This window comes from Dipodomys merriami, unplaced genomic scaffold, assembly GCF_024711535.1.
Source record: "Dipodomys merriami isolate MVZ:Mamm:240054 unplaced genomic scaffold, mDipMer1.0.p SCAF_990, whole genome shotgun sequence".
Taxonomy (NCBI): Eukaryota; Metazoa; Chordata; class Mammalia; order Rodentia; family Heteromyidae; genus Dipodomys; species Dipodomys merriami.
Window position 1 is genome coordinate 117,959 of NW_027206613.1, and position 19,651 is coordinate 137,609.

The 19,651-nt window shown below is 44.1% G+C and overlaps 1 protein-coding gene across 1 annotated transcript in view; it reads left to right on the forward strand.

Moving 5' to 3' along the window:
- The first annotated feature begins 46 nt into the window (after positions 1–46).
- Positions 47–19,651, forward strand: part of LOC138822151 (structural maintenance of chromosomes protein 1B-like) — a 62,892-nt gene continuing 43,287 nt past the window's right edge. Inside the window, exons 1-4 of the mRNA XM_070014712.1 lie at positions 47–199; positions 13,109–13,297; positions 15,878–15,990; positions 16,074–16,277. Coding sequence (XP_069870813.1) covers positions 91–199; positions 13,109–13,297; positions 15,878–15,990; positions 16,074–16,277 — 615 coding nt within the window. The 5' untranslated portion in view covers positions 47–90. The remainder of the gene's footprint in view (positions 200–13,108; positions 13,298–15,877; positions 15,991–16,073; positions 16,278–19,651) is intronic.

Sequence of the window (19,651 nt, forward strand, 5' to 3'; positions counted from 1 at the left end):
GCGCTCTCGTCTCGCGAGACTTGGCGAAGCGCTTCCCGCGCTTTCCTCGAAGGCGAGCGCGGAGCGGCGGCGGAGGTGCGGCGCGCCGCCATGGGACACCTGCGGCTGCTGCTCATGGAGAACTTCAAGTCCTGGCGGGGCCGCCACGTCATCGGCCCCTTCAAGAGGTTCTCCTGCATCATCGGCCCCAACGGCTCCGGTAACCCCGCAGGGAGGCCGGGCCTCCGCCCCGGGCCGCGGGACGGACGGACGGACGGACGGACGGACGGACGGCGGGCGCCGCCGGCCCGCGCCACCCGCCAGGGCCCTCCTGGGCTCCGTGTCCGTCCGTCCCCTCCTCTCCAGGCTGACCCTCCTCCTGACTAACCTTCTCCCCTCGGGCCGGCCGTCGGCTCCCTGCCCCCCCCAGCCCCCTCAGCCCCCTCCCCCTCGGGCCTGTCCCCCCTCAGCCCCCTCCTCCTCGTGGCCCCCTCAGCCCCCTCCTCGTGGCCCCCTCAGCCCCCTCCTCCTCGTGGCCCCATCAGCCCCCTCCCCCTCGTGGCCCCCTCAGCCCCCTCCCCCCCTTGTGGCCCCCTCAGCCCCCTCCCCCTCGTGGCCCCCTCAGCCCCCTCCTCCTCGTGGCTCCCTCAGCCCCCTCCCCCCTCGTGGCCCCCTCCCCCTCATGGCCAGCCCCCTTAGCCCCCTCGGGCCTCTCCCCCCTCGTGGCCTGCCCCCTCCCCCTCGGGCCTGTCCCCCCTCAGCCCCCTCCTCCTCGTGGCCCCCTCAGCCCCCTCCTCCTCGTGGCCCCATCAGCCCCCTCCCCCTCGTGGCCCCCTCCCCCCTTGTGGCTCCCTCAGCCCCCTCCCCCTCGTGGCCCCCTCAGCCCCCTCCTCCTCGTGGCTCCCTCAGCCCCCTCCCCCTCGTGGCCTGCCCCCCCTCGTGGCCCCCTCAGCCCCCTCCCCCTCGTGGCCCCCTCAGCCCCCTCCCCCTCGTGGCCCCCTCAGCCCCCTCCCCCTCGTGGCCCACCCCAGCCCCCTCCCCCCCTCATGGCCCACCCCAGCCCCCTCCCCCCCTCGTGGCCTGTCCCCCCAGTCCACTCCCCCTCTCGTGGTCTGTCCTCAGCTCCCCTCCCCCTCTCCTGGCCTGCCCCCCCAGTCCACTCCCCCTCTCCTGGCCTGCCCCAGCCCCCCTCCCCCTCTCGTGGCCTGCCCCCAGCTCACAAAACCCCTCTTGTCACCTAACCTCCCTCTGCTCTGTTTCCTTCCTCCTTCTCATGGTCTGCCCCCCCTCCTCTCCCCCTCCAGGGCTGACCCTCCTTGGCTCCCCTCCCCCTTGGCTCCCCCACTGCTCGTGGTCCACCCTTCTTATGGCTGACCCCACTCTTCCTCAGCTCCCTTCCCCTGTGGCTCTCCTCTCCTTCCTCAGCTCCCCTCTTCCCTGCTCTAGTGGTGACCCTCCCGCAGCTCTCCTCTCCCTGCTGCTCACTTCTCCCCTCTTGGTCCTTCCTCCCTTCTGGCCCATCCTTGCTTCCACCCTCATCCTCCTTTGCAGGCCTTCCACACTCACATATTCTGGCCCCCACACCCTCCAACCCCAGGGACTTCTGTCCCCACGAGTAGCTCCTCTTGTCCGTTACTGCTGTTTTCCCCCAGATCTACACACGTGTGCCCTCGCAGTAGTCACCCCTTTTCATGAACACAGGTGGGGGGCTCACAGAGGCTATTGGTTCTAGGGTGTGTGACCGACCTTTGACCCAGAGGGGATGGTGATAGTGACTTCCTTTATGCATATTTTCCTAAGCTTTTGGCACTCCATTTTTGCTTAATTTACCTAAAACAGGCTTTTAAAATGAGAGAAGTTGGCGGGGCGCCAGTGGCTCACGCCTGTAATCCTAGCTATCAGAAGGCTGAGATCTGAGGTTCATGGTTCAAAACCAGCCCAGGCAGGAAAGTCCATGGGACTCTTATCTCCAATAAACCATTAGAAAACCGGAAGTGGTGCTGTGGCTCAAGTGGTAGAGCGCTAGCCTTGAGCTGAAGAGTGAGGGACAGCACCCAGGCCCATAGGTCAAGCTCCACGACCAAAAAAAAAAAGAAGTGTTGTCGTTGTTCCTGACTAAAAAAGTAAACTATTCAATACAGAGAACTGAGAAAATGTAGAAAAGAAGTCATTGAAAATCCCCACTATTGCACTTGTTGGGAATGAATGTTGATTCTCTCAAACTATCAAGAAAATGAAAGTCATCTTTCTTATAGTAACAAATAGAGGTTCCGGTAGTGTGAAAAGGGTTTAAAATTAAGATGAGAAATGGGGAACTCAGAAATGGTCAGAGTGTGAAATATAGTTAGCAGTGGGAACAGGGATTAGGAAGGTTCAGTTACCATGAGTGCTATGATAGGGGGAATTAAGGTGGCCTCCATGAAGTCCTAGAGAAAAGGCATTCTTTTTTTTTTTTTTTTTTTTTTGTCGGTCGTGGGGCTTGAACTCTGGGCCTGGGCGTTGTCCCTTAGCTCTTCAGCTCAAGGCGAGCGCTCTACCACTTGAGCTACAGCGTCACTTCCGGTTTTCTGGTGGTTTTATTGGAGATAGGAGTCTCATGGTCTCTCCTGCCCGGGCTGGCTTTGAACCGCGATCCTCAGATCTCAGCCTCCTGAGTAGCTAGGATTACAGGCGTGAGCCACCAGCGCCCGGCGAGAAAAGGCATTCTTAAGTCAAAAGACTAACAGATGCTAAGACTCTGAAATGGAAATGAATGTGGCCTTTGTAAACCCTTACATCCCACTCCACTATTCCATGCCCCAAAAAATCTTGACCCAAACATAATGAATAGAGGGGAAGAGAATGTTAGAACTAAAAGTAACCCTTCTAGAACCATCATTTCCCTCATGTTGCCTTTATGTCATTCATAGCACAGGTCCTTAATCTGACCTTTACAGAATTTACATACTTGATTTGCTAATTTTTTCTTTTTTGGGGGGGGGGGTCCGGTCGTGGGGCCTGAACTCTGGGCCTGGGCGCTGTCCCTCAGCTCTTCAGCTCAAGGCGAGCACTCTACCACTTGCGCCACAGCGCCACTTCCGGCTTTTTTCTTATGTGGTGCTGAGGAATCGAACCCAGGGCCTTGAGCATGCAAGGCAAGTGCTCTACCACTGAGCCACCTTCCCAGCCCCTGCTAATTTTTTCTTTCTGCAACAAATAGTTATTAAGCTAACACTAGCCAGCAGGCCAACATCTAACATTTCCTTGCCATCCTATTTAAAGTTCCAAGTTGCCTCCACTAATTTCCTTCTTGTTCATCACCTGGTTATCTCTCCATTTTAGATAGTCCATACTAATGCTGAATTCTAAAATCTTTCATTGTAATAAAAGCAGTACAGGTATATTATAAAAATTGGAAAATAAAGCCGGGCGCTGGTGGCTCACGCCTGTAATCCTAGCTACTCAGGAGGCTGAGATCTGAGGATCACGGTTCAAAGCCAGCCCGGGCAGGAGAGACCCTGAGACTCCTATCTCCAATAAACCACCAGAAAACCGGAAGTGGCGCTATAGCTCAAGTGGTAGAGCACTCGCCTTGAGCTGAAGAGCTGAGGGACAGTGCCCAGGCCCAGAGTTCAAGCCCCACGGCCGACAAAAAAAAAAAAAAAATTGGAAAATAAAAAATTTAAATACATTACCACAATTTAATATGCCCTATTTTCTTGGGGCATATCTATATAATTTTTTTTCTATGCAGACCTTTAAAAAGTGAAAATTAGACCTCATAGTGTGTATTATTTTCTATCTTATTTGTATTCAAAAGATTATCTTACTTTTTCAGTAAATGTTAGTTTCATTTGATACATAGCTCACATTTCCTCAGTGACTCCAGTGTTCTTTACTCAGAACCACATATTGCATCGGATTGTTCCATCTTCAGTTTCTCTACCCCAAAGCTTTTATTTGTAATTTTGACATATTGAAGAGATTAGAAAAGTTATCTTAGAAAGTTTAGATTTAGCTTGTGGCTATTGTGGCTAACACCTATAATCCTAGCTACTCAGGAGGCTGAGATCTGAGGATCATGGTTCAAAGCCAGGCAGCAAAGTCCCTGAGACTCTTACCTCCAATAAACCACCAGAAAACCAGAAGTGGCACTATGCCTCAAGTGGTAGAGTGCTAGCCTTGAGCTGAAGAGCTGAGGGTCAGTGCCCAGGCCCAGAGTTCAAGCCCCATGGCCGACCAAAAAAAAAAAAAAAAAAAAAGGAAGTTTAGATTTATCCAGTTGCTTTCTTATGGTGTCATTTAGTTTGTTCTTCTCTCCCTTTATTTTTGTAAAGTGGAAAATATATCTAAAGTGTTGGTGAAGTAAAAATTAGGATAAAGTATCGTGTTACTATAAACTTTGTGTTGTACCATATCATATAATTTCTTTCATCCATTCTTTTGTGTGTGTAAGAGAGAGACTTAGCACTTGAACTCATGGCAAGGGTGCTATCCTTTTGTGCACAAGGCTTGCACTCTACCACTTGTGCCCCAGCCCCACTTCTGGCTTTTTACTGGTTAATTGGAAATAAGAGTCTTGTGGACTTTGCCAAACCACAAAGCTCAGATACTAGCCTCCTAAGTAGCTAGGACTACAGAAATGACCCGCCAGTGCCTGGTCTGATTTTATTTTTCCTGTTGGTAAGAGTGACCCCTAAATTAGGGTAATGATAGCAATTTCTTCATCTGTTAATCCCCTACATATATAAACTTATAACTATAAAGTCCCTTATTACTTTGGCATTATACAAATTTCTCTATTAATCAGTTTCCAGGTAGTTTGTTTTTGTTTTGTTGACAGTATTGGAGATTGAACTCAGGATCTTGTGTGCTTTGTACACTCTACCCAAGCTGTGTCTCTAGTCCTTATTATTTTTAGTTTGTTCTTTAGATAAGGTCTCATGCTTTTGCCTTGGTTTGGAGTGAGGTTCTCTTACCTCTGTCCCCTGAGTAGCTGAATTTATAAGCATGAACCACCATGCCTGGCTTTTTTCGAGATAGGGTCTGAGGCTGGCCTGAAGCCACAATCCTCCTGTCTCTGCCTCCCAAGTAGTTGGGATTGCAGGTTGGTATAACCATGTCAGCTGCCTGATTGACAGTGAATAATCCCTCCTTAAGTAAGCATTAGTATTTTCAAAGAAAGGATATTTTTATTTATTTATTTTTGGGGGGGGGTCCGAAAGGATATTTTTAATAGCTGACTTTTGTATTTATATGGACCCATGGATTTTTATTGATGCAGTGCATCTTGATCCACCAAAATCATTATTTTTGATGCTCAGCTAAAGTTACAACCTTAGTCATTGGGCACTCCCCTTGGCTTTCTCCTATTGGAAAACTTCTTGGTTTCTCACTTAAGATGTCCTGGTTCATCTTCATTCTGTCCTGCCTCAGACTTGAAATTAGCTACTTCTCCAATGACTTCTGCTTCTTTTAGTAGGAAAGTCGTTAGAGACTCATTTCTAATAACAAGAGATACTTGGTGCATTCAGTGGACAAGACTAGAAAATAATGTGAAGTACAGAAGTACAGTTTTACTTTTTTTTTTATACTAGGATTCTGATGTCAAAGGCTCGTTTGTTAAGCCAGGTGTGGTACTGATGAGCCTCACCTTGAGCCTCTTTTTTTTTTTTTTTTTTTGGTCAGTCGTGGGGCTTGAACTCTGGGCCTGGGCGCTGTCCCTGCGCTCTTCAGCTCAAGGCAAGCTCTCTACCGCTTGAGCCACAGCGCCACTTCCGGTTTTCCAGTGGTTTATTGGAGATAAGTGTCTCAAGGACTTTCCTTCTCCGGCTGGCTTTGAACCTTGATCCTCAGATCTCGGCCTCCTGAGTAGCTAGGATTATAGGCGTGAGCCACCAGTGCCCAGCTTGAGCCTCTTTTTACACATAGTCTTTTTTGGAGGGTGGAGGTGGTCCAGGATTGGGACTAGAACTTAGTATCTGACACTTTCATTCATTGCCTGGTGCTCTTACACTTGAGCCACAGCTCTACTTCCAGTTTTGTGTGTGGAGATAAGAGTCTCACAGATTTTCCTGCAGATGGCTTTGAACTCATATCTCAGTCTTCTTAGTAGCTAGGATTACAGGTGTGAGTTACTGGCACCAACTCTTACTTGCTTTCTTAATGACCTTGCTCTCCAACTCATTTGTGCCTATGACCAATTTATTCTCTTTTCCTGGGATGGTACATTTTTCATCTCAACCTTTGTCTCTAAACCTTTATATTCATTCTTTAAAACAGCCCAGAATTATCTCCTGCAAAAATTACTCAGAGCATCCAGCCATCTAGGCTTCTTCTAAAAGTGTTCCTGTGGCACTTTGTATTTAGTCTTCACTTTTAATTTATTATAGTATAATTTTCTATATTTATTGAAAGAAAATAGATCATTTTGGACCTCTTCTTTATTTGTCAAATGCAAATTAAATACTTATTTCACAGATAGTTTGCAAAGGCAAATAATAGAGGAAGGGTGTCTGGCAAAAAATGAGATTCAATAGAAATAGGTCACAACCCACTGCAAGCACCTGGGGAAGTCAAAAGACAAAATTATAATGTGTTTAGTACTATAATTTGTTGTATGCATGAACATACTGCTTATAGTTTCCTACATATAAAAAGCCAGATGCAAAAGACTACATACCATATTATTTCATTCATATGAAATGTCCAGGAAAGACAAATCTATAGAGATGTATAGCAGATCTGTGGTTACCTGTGACTAGGGATGGTAATAGGAATTGATTGCAGCTGGGAGTGAGAATCTTGAGGTGATGAAAATGCTTTTCTAATATTAGATTGTGGCAATAAGTTGCACAGCTATATAAATTTACATTTAAAGTATATACTGTTGGCTTTTTTTTCTTCATTCTGGTCCTGAGGCTTGAATTCAGGGCCTGGATGCTGTCCCTGAGATTTTTTGCTCAAGACTAGTATTGTAACACTCGAGCCACAGCTCCATTTCCAGCTTTTTTGGTGGTTATTTGGAGATAGAGTCTCACAGACTTCCACTTCCCTTCTTGGGGTGGCATTTGAACTGCAATCTCAGATCTCAGCCTCCTGAGTAGCTAGGATTACAGTTATGAGCCATAGGCCCCTGGCTTCTAATTGGTGTTTATTTGTGATTCTAAACTCAGGTAAAACCCCTCATTCTACAAGATAGAATTAATAGTTGTAAGGTAGGAACAGGGAAAAGAATAATGAAAACAAAATGGGTTGACTAACATCAGGCCATTTCTGGTAAGGGTTACATGTAGATATAGACTGGGCTCTTCCTGATTACTCACTGAGCCTCCTGTTGTCAGGAAGAGATGGTCTGATGTAGAGATTTACTTGGTCCTTTAAAGTTTCCGTGTGATTATGTAGCACTTAGCATGTGTCTGTATTTGAGTTTGGTCTCATCTGCTGTGCATAGAGTATAGGAAGCTAGTCCAGAGCTGTGGCTCCCATTAATTTTAAGAGTAAAAAAAATTTATACTTGTTTTCTAACCCAGTGCCTGATAAGTAGGTGTTCAGAAAATGTTTGTAGGATGTATAAATGAATTTGAGCCCAGGAAAAGAGGCTCTTAAGTAAGAAACTGAACTTCTGAAACAGGATTAGGGAACTTTTTTATTCTGCCAGGGGCTGTTTGGATGTTTATAACATCATTTGTAGGTTATCTCAAATTATTCACTTAAAATTAGTCTTCTAGGGGCTGGGAAGGTAGCTCAGCAGTAGAGTGCATGCCTTGCAAGCATGAGGCCCTGGGTTCGATTCCTCAGCACCACATAAACAGAAAAGGCCGGAAGTAGCGCTGTGGCTCCAGTGGTAGAGCACTCGCCTTGAGCTGAAGAGCTGAGGGACAGCGCCCAGACCCAGAGTTCAAGTCCCATGACTGGCAAAAAAAAAAAAAATAGTCTTCTATATTTGGTAAAACATTTAACCTCTCATGTGATGGCTAGACCAGACTCTCTTTGGTGAGGTGTATAATGTTAGCTAATGTTGGTGATTTTGACCCTCACACTGCTTTCCCAGGTTTGTGTTGGTCAGTCAAATCTTTGCAATGCTAGGTTTTGGAAACTTTGGGATAGTAAATTGTTCCAAACATGGATGTATATTCCTACTTCCTCAAAGTAGGAAATGCATCATTGCTTTATAACATAAGAACTCAAGCAGCATGGTGAGGGTTGTTGCACTTGGCATTCAGCTCATCATCAGTTGGCAGCTAAGTGCTGTCATATTGTGGGTTATCAGCCACATCAACTAGTTCCACAACTTATGGTAGAGCTTGTTTGATAACATAACTTTTAAAGGTCACATTAGTTTCACACATTCACCGACATATTCAAATGTGGGGGAATGTTCTGTGTTATTCCTTTCCAGTTGCACTTTCCGAGCCTTAATATAGCTTCAGATGATTTCATGTTTGAAAGCAGGGAGCTGAGAAGCTGGTTGGGACCCTGCTACTTGACATTACGGTTTTGTCCACTGTAAACGCTAGATCACACAGCCAATTGTTATTTGACAGGTTTTCCCTTCATCCTCATGAACTGCTTGATTTCATCCTGGAGTTTGGGAAACCTCATGAACATGTTCCTGCCTCTCAGCCATAACATTTTAGAATGATGAACAAGATCACCATACTCAGCCCAGATCAGTAACTCCTTAAACTGGCAGTCTGGCAGCTGTTAAACTCTACTCTTGACAATGCTTGCATATGTTACCGTCATTGATATCACATTGTTGAGCAACAGTGACTATGCACAGGACCTTCTTGGAGTATGGTGCAGTGGTGGCATATCATTAAATCACTTGTATCAAGACAGACAATTCAGTTGTCTCCTCACAGATGAATAAACCCCTTTTTGTTGGCAATGCTGGAAAAGAAGCCCTACATTCATTTGCCTTTTTTGTTGTTAACTGGCACTCTACCATTTGATTCATACCTCCACTTCCAGCTTTTTACTGGTAAATTGGAGATAATCTCTTGGATTTGTATATGCATACTGGCTTCAAACAATCCTCAGCTCTCAGATTCCTGAGTAGCTAGGATTACAAGTATGAGCCCCTAGTGCCCAGCCAGCAATGATTGAAGTTCCATCTGTAGTAACACCACTTAATTTTTCAAATGACAGCTCAAGTTTTTTTTTTTTTTTGATAAAAAAAAGTCTCTCCAAGGCCTCACCTTGTAGTGCCATGCATGGTTTACGCATCTCAAACTCTGCAGTTATCCCGTGGATGAAAATGGCCAGTTGGATGGTATTTGTGATATCTGCCATCTCATCACAAGTCAGAAAAATTGGAGATCTGCATCATCCTGCAGTGTTTCAGTATCATGTAGTAGGTCAGTAATCTGATCTAAGATGGTTCTCTAACTGAAACCATTTTACTTTGGTGCTAACAATTCTGCAGCAGGTACTCTTACAAACTCTCACTCTACTCGAGGCCCAGCTCACTTACTACATGATTCATCTGAGTAATACTGTTTTTTCACAAGCCTAGAGAACTTATCCCATGATTCAGACTTCATAGAAGAACACTGATTTTATCCAAATGCACTTGACCTCCCAGTGCATTGAGTTTGGGCTGTTTTGAACTATAATACTTGAGTTGGGCTTTTTTTGCTGCTGCAAACACTACTACAAGTGAGTCACACAGGTTTGCCTTTAACTTCCTCAGAGAAAAGACCATTTGTCCATTTTTCTTGGAAAGATGAATACTCTGAATCAGCTTTCCTTTGTAGTCATTTGTAGGATGTCATACCACTTAATTCTGAGCAACTATCCAGTGTGTGTCACCAGCATCACAATTATTTTGCTTTGATTATGTTTCAAATATTGTTTCTTGGATTTAGAACATATCGAATGTTTATCATCGACTTCTGAATTTTTTTGCCAGTCCTGAGGCTTAAATTCAGGGCCTCTCCACTATCCCTGAGCCTCTTTTGCTCAAGGATAGAACTCTATCACTTGAGCCACAGTGCCACTTCCAGCGTTTTCTGTGTATGTGCTACTGAAGAATTGAACCCAGGGCTTCATGCATGCTAGGCAAGCAGTTTACTGCTAAGCTACCTTCCCAGCCTGAAATCTTTTCTTTTTTTGGGGGGGGGGCCGGTTGTGGGGCCTGAACTCTGTGCCTGGGCACTGTCCCTCAGCTCTTCAGTCAAGGCTAGCGCTCTACCACTTGAGCCACAGCACCACTTCTTGCTTTTTTCTTTTTGCTTATGTGGTGCTGAGGAATCGAACCCAGGGCCTCATGCATGCAAGGCAAGCGCTCTACCATTGAACCACCTTCCCAGCCCCCCTGAACTCTTTTCAGTGTGCTATAATTTCCTTGCTCCTCATCTGGGATTCATTTTTCAAGGATTATTGATCATGACCTGTGGATAGAGGTTGAATTGGAGTTCTCTGTCCCAACAGAGGAGTCGACAGCATTGTGGTCAGCCATCGGAAGCAAAGTCATCGTGTGAGGAATCCGACGCACCTTCATCTCATCACCAGACCGTCGTAGTTTGGCCACAATGTGTTTATACTTCCCAACATCTAGACTCCCAGCCTGCCTGGCACTTACTGTCTTCTGAGTCAGTATAGGCAGATGGGCTACAGCCAGCTAATAAAAGCAATAAAAGCATATGTGTCTGTTCTTATATGTACTCATATGTGTGTTCTTCATGCCCTAATGGATTTCCTTGTTTGTCCCTCAAATTTTATATTATGATTCACTTAAAATTTTGTTGGTTGCTATGAAAAATTCTCTAAGTCTTATAAATTTTGAGTCGTACCTGTGATTGCCATGGCCTGGCCAGACCAAATGGTTACAAGGGGCTGAATGTTCTTCACCCCTAGAGTAGAGGAAGGAAGTACAGTTTGTGGTATAGAAATCAAAAGGCACTTAGAAAACAAATGTAATTTTCATCATTTTTATTTTTTTGCAGTAATGGGTTTTCAACTCAGTGTCATGCTTACTAGTCAGGTACTCTACCACTTGAGCCACACCCAATTTTTACATCTTTGACTACTTAGTCCATCTTTATCAAGTGATAGTGACCTAAAATATAACTTGCCAGGTGCTGGTGGCTCAGTGCCTGTAATCCTAGCTACTCAGGCGTCTGAGATCTGAGAATCATGGTTCATATCCAGCCTAGACAGGAAAGTTTTAGGAGACTCTTTCCTCCAATCAGCCACTAAAGAGATGAAATTGAAGATGTGGCTCAAGAATGGCTTGAGCAAAAAAGCTCAGGTACAGCATCTATGCCCTGAATTCAAGCCCCAGGAGACACACACACACACACACACACACACACACACACACACACACACACACACACACACACACACACACACACACACACACACACACACACACACACACACACACACACACACACACACACACACACACACACAACATAACTCCTTAGAATTGTTTCTCTGATGTTGCTGTTTAATTTCAGCAGAGGCCTCCAGTCTACTATAGAACTTGATTTGTTTCACTCTTTTTTTTCAACAGTTGATAGTTACGCTAACTACCTCGCAGTCAGCACTCAGTGTTCTCTAGTCCTGTCTGAAGTTCCTTCCCAAATTACCCTCCTTTTTATCACCCACTTGATCTCTTCTTGACGTTCATTACCATATGCAGTTGCCTTTTTTTTGCTTTTTTGGGGGGAGAGGGGTGTCTGGTCGTGGGTCCTGAACTCTGGGCCTGGGCGCTGTCCCTCAGCTCTTCAGCTCAAGGCGAGCGCTCTACCACTTGAGCCACCGCGCCACTTCCGACTTTTTTCTTTTTGCTTATGTGGTGCTGAGGAATCAAACCCAGGGCCTCATGCATGCAAGGCAAGCGCTCTACCACTGAGCCACCTTCCCAGCCCCTTTTTTTGCTTATTGTCTGTCTTAATAAAACATAAATTTTTAGTGAAGGGCAACATTAATTGAGTTTGTTGGGAAAGTAGTGGTTTTTAAGTAGATTTTAAATAAAGGTTGAACAAAAAAGTTTCTGTTTTTGCTTTGTCATTATCAAATGTAATACTTTAATTCCATGAGTGTTTATCCTATATATACTTATAGTGACTCTCAATGTGTAGACTATCAGTATACAACCCAAAATGTATTTCTTATATCTAACTGCAGCTCAGCCAAATGAATTAGCACCATTTTAAACAGTTCTGGTTCTTTAAAAAACGATCCTAACTCTTTAGGCCATATTTCTAGTGGCTGACAGCCTTCCTTTCTCTTTGTGTTGCTTCTCCCAGATGCTAAAAATTCAAATTTGCTTGTAGAATATCTGTATTGATAGAGCAAATCACAGGGTCATGATTGAACAACAGGTCTGCCATGGGAGTGGAGAATCCCTGAGGCTACCCTTTGGTTTAGAGATTGGCTGGGAGGATTTGCAGGTCTCAGCACATAATTGTAAACAGGGTAATTAACAATGACAAGGTACAAAGGGAAAGAGTACTTGGGGCCAACTCTGAGAAAACCAAGCGTAATATATGCAACTGTTGTCTACTAAAGAACCCTCACTAAAGATTCAGTGCCTGGGATTTGTACTGGGAGATGAGCACACCCACTGCCTTGCCTATGCCAAGATTCCGCATGCCTGGAATGAAACTAGATGTTCAGCCTAAGTTATTTTTTGGACCCTTCTTACCAGGAAACTAGACACGTAACTCCAAATCTAAATGCCCAAAGCCAGCTGAGCTTGCACACAGTCCAGGTCTGCTGTATGAGTTTCCTAACACCATCCCACTCCAACTATGAAGATTCTGGCAATCTTCGCCTAATCTTGTATCTTTTGGTATGTGAAGGTCTGGTGCCACATTAACTCCCTAGGTAATACTTGCAAATCCCATACTTGGAAATGGGAATCACTGAAATGTAGAGAAGTGATTTGTCCTCGTATATAATTTGCTCTAGAATAATGGAAGAGCTTGAAGTTAGATCCCTGTGTCTGATTCTTAAATTTAGACCTCTTTATTGCATCAAGCCAGAACTGCAGAGAAGAGACCAGTGGTCCACCAGAATTTGTTAGCTACACATTTTGAACACTGACCAACAGGATGATTAGATGACTGGTGGCCTGAATTTGGGCCCTAGGCATGGCTTTTTATGAATGTTTTTCTCCTTTCCTCACCAGGAAAATCAAATGTAATGGATGCACTTAGTTTTGTAATGGGAGAGAAAATAGTTAATTTAAGAGTGAAAAGTATTCAGGAACTTATTCATGGAGCACACATTGGAAAACCTGTTTCTTCCTTTGCAAGTGTACAAATTGTATATGTAGAGGAAGATGGAGAAGAGAAGAAATTCTCAAGGATTATTCAAGGTAATTACTATCATGAGTCATTTAATTGCCTACTTTTTGTGGGGTGGGGAAGATAACTTACTGTTTTATCAGCATAGTGAGAGGATATGTTTATTCTTAGAAGCAAATGCCAGTCTATTCACTAAGACTAAAACACTCGTTTGTTCAGGAAGTTTTTTGTTTGGTTGTTTTTTGTGTGTGTGTGTCAGTCTTGTGGCTTGAACTCAGAGCAGGGGCACTGTCCCTGAGCTTTTTTGCTCAAGGCTAGCATTCTACTACTTGACCACAGCTCCACTTGCCAGTGTTTTTCTTTTCTCTTTTGATTGGTCATGGGGCTTGGGCTAGCACTCTATCACTTTAAGCCACAGCTCCACTTTCCATTTTCTGGGGGTTAATTGGAGATAAGAGTCTCACAGACTTAACTGCTTGACCTGGCTTTGAACTTTGATCCTCAGATCTCAGTCTCCTCTAAATGGCTAGAATTATAGATGTGAGCCACCAGTTCCTGGGCTGGAGAGAGAATCACAGACTTTCCTGACCAGCTGGCTTTGAACCATGATCCTCTGATCCCAGCCTCCTGAGTAGCTAGGATTACAGAGGCATGAGCTATCAGCACCTGGCTCAGATAGCATTTTTGTACCTGGTTATTCAGTTAGAATGAAAAAGGAAGTCCATCTGTAAGAGAAGTCATGAAAGTTCTTCCTGAGGTTATCTTTTTTTTTTTCAGTGTTGAACTAATTGTGTACATATTTCTGGTTTACATGTTTTTTTCTCTACCATCAAGAAACAATTTGAGTGAAATGTTTTAAATTGTACTTCTTTCTTTCTTTCTTTCTTCCTTTCTTCCTTTCTTTCTTTTTTTTGTCGGTCGTGGAGCTTGAACTCTGGGCTTGGGCGCTGTCCTTGCGCTCTTCATCTCAAGGCGAGCACTCTACTGCTTGAACCACAGTGCCACTTCCAGTTTTCTAGTGGTTTATTGGAGATAAGAGTCTCACAGACTTTCCTGCCTGGGCTGGCTTTGAACCATGATGCTCAGATCTCAGCCTCCTGAGTAGCTAGGATTACAGGCATGAGCTATCAGTGCCCAGCCTTTAAATTGTATTTTTATTCATGAATTTCCAATGTTTCCAGAATAAACAAAATTGAGAATAACATTTGTATTCTATGCTAAGATTTTATAGGACTTCTAAAAATAGATGTGTGCTTTATTGTTTTTAGTTTTTATTTTCACTCTGCTCTGAGAGAACATTTCTAATGTACAAATGCTGTTGAATTAACTTCCCCAAAATCAGTCCTGGGTAGTTTTAGAAATACTTCTTATTAGTGGGATGCTGGAGGCTCATGCTTGTAATCCTACCTAGGAGGATGAGACCTAGAGGATTGTGGCTTGAAGCTGGTATGAACAGACAAAATACCATCTTCAAAATAACCAGCAAAGGGCTGGAAAGTTGGCTCAGTGGTAGAGTGCTTGCCTTGCATGCATGAGGCCCTGGGTTCGATTCCTCAGCACCACAAAAGCAGAAAAAGCTGCAAGTGGCGCTGTGGCTCAAGTGGTAGAGTGCTAGCCTTGAGCTGAAGAGCTGAGGGACAGCGCCCAGGCCCAGAGCTCAGGCCCCATGACCGGCAAAAAAAAAAAAAAAAACAGCAAAGAGCCAGGCTGGAGGCATGGTCAGGTGGTAGAGTTCCAGCTAAGCAAATGTGAGACCCTAAGTTTAAATCCCAGTACTGCCAAAAGAAAGAAAAGAAAAATACTATATACTTACTTGTATCATAATCTGTAACTTAAGTACTTTACCATGTTACCATCCATACATATTCACTGGTAATTTTCTTTCTTTGGGGAAGTTCTTGTTTGTGTTTTGAGAAGCAGTCCCCTGCATGGCTCAGGCTGGCCCTCCAGCCCCTGAGCTCCAGTGACCCACTTGTCTCAGCCTCACAAGGAGTTGGGCCTACACTGGACCACAGCACCCAGCCTGTAGATTTTTAACTCAGAAGAATCCATCTCAGTAAGAATTCTCTTGAGTACCCTATTTAAAATCATCGTGCCTCCCCTTTATCATGTAGACACTCTCATTCTCCTTTCCAACTGTGTGTGTATGTGTGTGCACATGTGCATACACTCGCCAGTACTGAGGCTTAAACTGGGGGCCTTGTGCACTTGGCTTTTTCACTCAAGGCTGGTGCTCTACCACTTAAGCCATACCTTTACCTCTGGATTTTTGTTAGTTAACTGGAGATAAGAGTCTCATGGACTTCCCTGCCTGGACTGGCTTTGATCCTAGATCCTTAAATCTCAGCCTCCTGAGTAGCTAGGATTACAGGCGTGAGCCACCAGCACCTGACTTCAGCTTGTTTGTTTACTCTTTAGCACATTGCTTTCTCCCATGCTTAATTTTACTTGTATATGTCATGTTCATTTATAAGCTCTTTGAGATGAGAGACTTTTCATTTGTTAAACTACCACAAAAATAGTCTTTGGCATACAATATGCTCTTGGTGCTTTTGTTGATTGATTAAAGATTTATTAATAAGCACATCATTGCATAGCTGGCTATTGCAATAAGAAAATATTCTATAACAGTCTTTATTTTTTAATTTCAGGAGGATGCTCAGAATTTTATTTTAATGATAATCTTGTGAGTCGTTCTGCTTACGTCGCAGAGCTGGAAAAGATAGGTATAATAGTCAAAGCACAGAACTGTTTAGTTTTTCAGGTAAGTCACTGTAGCAGTTTAATTCATGGTTTTGAGCAACACACTGTGTTTTACATGTTACTGTGCTTTACTGTTTTTAATAGGGAACTGTAGAGTTGATTTCCATGAAAAAACCCAAAGAAAGAACTCAGTTTTTTGAGGAAATCAGCACTTCAGGAGAACTTATAGGCGAATATGAAGAAAAGAAAAAGAAGTTACTAAAAGCTGAAGAAGATGCACAGTTTAATTTTAATAAGAAAAAAAGTGTGGCTGCAGAGCGTAAGCAGGCAAAATTAGAGAAAGATGAGGTAAAGTATCCCAAAGAGGTAGCCAGTAAGTATTAGACACAAAAGCCATCTCTTAAACTTACTAGATACTTCCTTCAAGCTACCAAAGATTCACTTTAAAAAAAACAAGACAAATAAAATGATATTCCTTAAAGATAATCTTTTATTTAGGTAGGATGCTAATTGGGTTTGAACTCAAGATCTAGCCATTGCTAAGCTAGCACATTACAACTTAAACCGTACTTCCAGGCCTGCTTTTTGTGCTGGTTACTTTGGAGATGTAATCTGTCAGACGGTTCTACCTGCGCTGCTGCTTTGGGCCATGATCCTCCAGCTCTCAGTCTCCTGTAAGCTAGGCTTACACCAGGCTACCAGCACCTGACAACAATAAGCCTGTTGATTTATCTCCTACCATTTGAGCTTTTCTTCCCAGATCAGATGACTAGCATTACACATCAAATACACTCAAGCATTTGTATCCTGAATTCATTTAAAAATCAGGGTTGCAGGGGCTGGCATGGTGCACAGCTGTAATCCAAATTCCTCAGGAAACTGAGATCTGAGGAGCACGGTGTGAAGCCAACCTGGGTAGAAAAGTAGGTGAATTTTTTTTTTTGTCAGTCATGAGGCTTGAACTCTGGGCCTGAGCGCTGTCCCTCAGCTCAAGGAGAGCGCTCTGCCACTTTAGCTACAGCACCACTTCCGGTTTTCTACTGGTTTATTGAAGATAACAGTTTCACAGACTTTCCTGCCCGGGCTGGCTTTGAACCTCGATCCTCAGATCTCAGCCTCCTGAGTAGCTAGGATTACAGGTGTGACACTGGCGCCTGGCTTAGTATGTGATATTTTTATCTCCAATTAAACCAACAAAAAAAGTCATAGTGAAGATGTGGCTCAAATGGTAGAGTGCCATCCTTGAGGGGGTGACAGGGGAAGCTAAGCAGGAGTTCAAGTCCCAACACTGGCATACATACAAATTATCAAATACCCCAGAGAGGTTTTGTTCATGTGGATTGCGATTACCAATACTTGTTGTGTTAGAGTTTTAATTCACATTTTAAAAAATACATGTAGTCTAGGAATGTGGCTTAATGGTAGAGTGCTTGCCATGAAGCTCTGGGTTCAATTCCTCAGTACCACATAATAGAAAATACTGGAAGTGGCACTGGGGCTCAAGTGGTAAGAGTGCCAGCCTTGAGCAAAAAGAAGCTCAGGGACAGTACCCAGGCCCTGAATTCAAGCCCCAGGACTGGCAAAAAAAATAAAAAATAAAAAATAAAAAAATAGAGAGAGAGAGAGAGATCTTTTTTATTTATTTTTTTTTGGGGGGGGTCCAGTCATGGGGCCTGAACTCAGGGCCTGGGCGCTGTCCCTCAGCTCTTCAGCTCAAGGCTAGCGCTCTACCACTTGAGCCACAGCACCACTTCCGGCTTTTTTCTTTTTGCTTATGTGATGCTAAGGAATTGAACCCAGGGCCTCGGGCATGCAAGGCAAGCGCTCTACCACTGAGCCAACTTCCCAGCCCGAGAGAGAGATATCTATATATATGTGCTTTAGCTGGATTCTGATGGCTCATGCCTATAATCCTAGCTACTCAGAAGGCTAAGGTCCTTAGGGTCATGGTTCAAAGACAGCCTGGGAGTTAACCAGCAAAAAGCCAGAAGTGGAGGTGTGGCTCAAGTGGTAGAGTGCTATAAGAAACCAAGGGCAAGGGGGAGGCCCTGAGTTCAAGCCCCAGTACCAGCACCAAATAATTATATTTGTATTAATTTTATTTATTATCTTTAAGTGGTTGAGGAAAGTAGTTGTCATTCAGCAAAGCAGTCTGTGAATACAGTGCATCTTGATCAATATCACCCCTTTCATCCTCCATATTCCCTCACAGCCCCTCCCCTGAATAAATGTTTTAATGGACCATGTGAAAATAACAAACTATTACATATGAACATGCTAATTTATTTTCATTCTTTAAAATTAATGAGAAAGATATTCACATATATTTAGAATTACAGGTGTGAACCACCAGCATCCTGCTTTGCTTTGTATTTTTAATAATCTTCTAAAGTCTGACTTAGAGAAGATTGCTATATTCTCATAAACACTTCTATTTTCACACAGCTGATACTCATTTGAGTTTTCACAACTGTTTCCTTGGTAGGCATTTGCTATCCACACTCCCATCTAAATGAACACCTTCTGCCTTGTACTACCACATACTGTATTCCATTTAAGGGTGTTTGATGTTTATTATTCACTGGTTTCTCTTTGATCCAGTAACTGGAATATAAACTTTATAAAGAGTTTGGATGAGCCAGGCAGCGGTGGCTCACGCCTGTCATCCTAGCTACTCAGGAGGCTGAGAGCTGGGGATCGGGGTTCAAAGCCAGCCCAGGCAGGAAAGTCCATGAAACTCTTTATCTCCAATAAACCACTAGAAAACCAGAAGTGGCACTGTGGCTCAAGCAGTAGAGCGCTTGCCTTGAGCTGAAGAGCGCAGGGACAGCACCCAAGCCTAGAGATCAAGCCCCACAACCAACAAAGAAAGAAAATATAAAAGAGTTGGGATGGGTCTGTCTTACTCTTTACCATATTCCAGTACATAGAACATGGCCTGACATGTAGTAGACACTCAGTAAATATTTGAAGAAAAAAAAAGAATGTGTTATTGGTAATAGTACTGTTGCTTTGTATCTATGTTCCTGGTTTTGTTATTGGAAGTGGGGGCAGTGGGGATCAGACTGTAATATTTCCAGAGTACTGAGAACATCATATGGGGTTGTAGAACTTTAAACCTGTAATTAGTGTAATCCAGCTTCCTCAGGACTTTTTAGAGCACCCTTGGCAGATGGCTGCTTGCAGGTTACCTGAAATACCTCTTCCTGTGTGGCCCTTTCTGCTCTTTCTGCCTTTTCTTTTTTCTTTTTCTGTGATGGTCCTGGGGCTTGAACTCATGGCCCAGGCACTGTCCCTGAGCTTCTTTTGCTCAAGGGCTGGCATTCTGCCACTTGAGCCATAGCTTTACTTCAGCTTTTTTTTTGGGGGGGTGGGGGCAGTTGTGGTGCTTGAACTCTGGGCCTGGGCGCTGTCCCTGAACTCTTCAGCTCAAGACTAGTGCTCTACCACTTGAGCCTCAGTGCCACTTCCCGTTTTCTAGAATTTCACGGACTTTCCTGCCTGGGCTGGCTTTGAACCATGATCCTCAGATCTCAGTCTCCTGAGTAGCTAGGATTATAGGTGTGAGCCACTGGTACCTGGCCTGCTATTTCTTTATTCATAGCACAAATAAAATGATTAGCTATAGCCAGTATTTTATCTGTAGTCATTGAATTTAAAGTTGTTGGGGGTGTTATACTTATAAAAGAGTCTTCTTTAAATTTACAAATGACAAAGCTTGT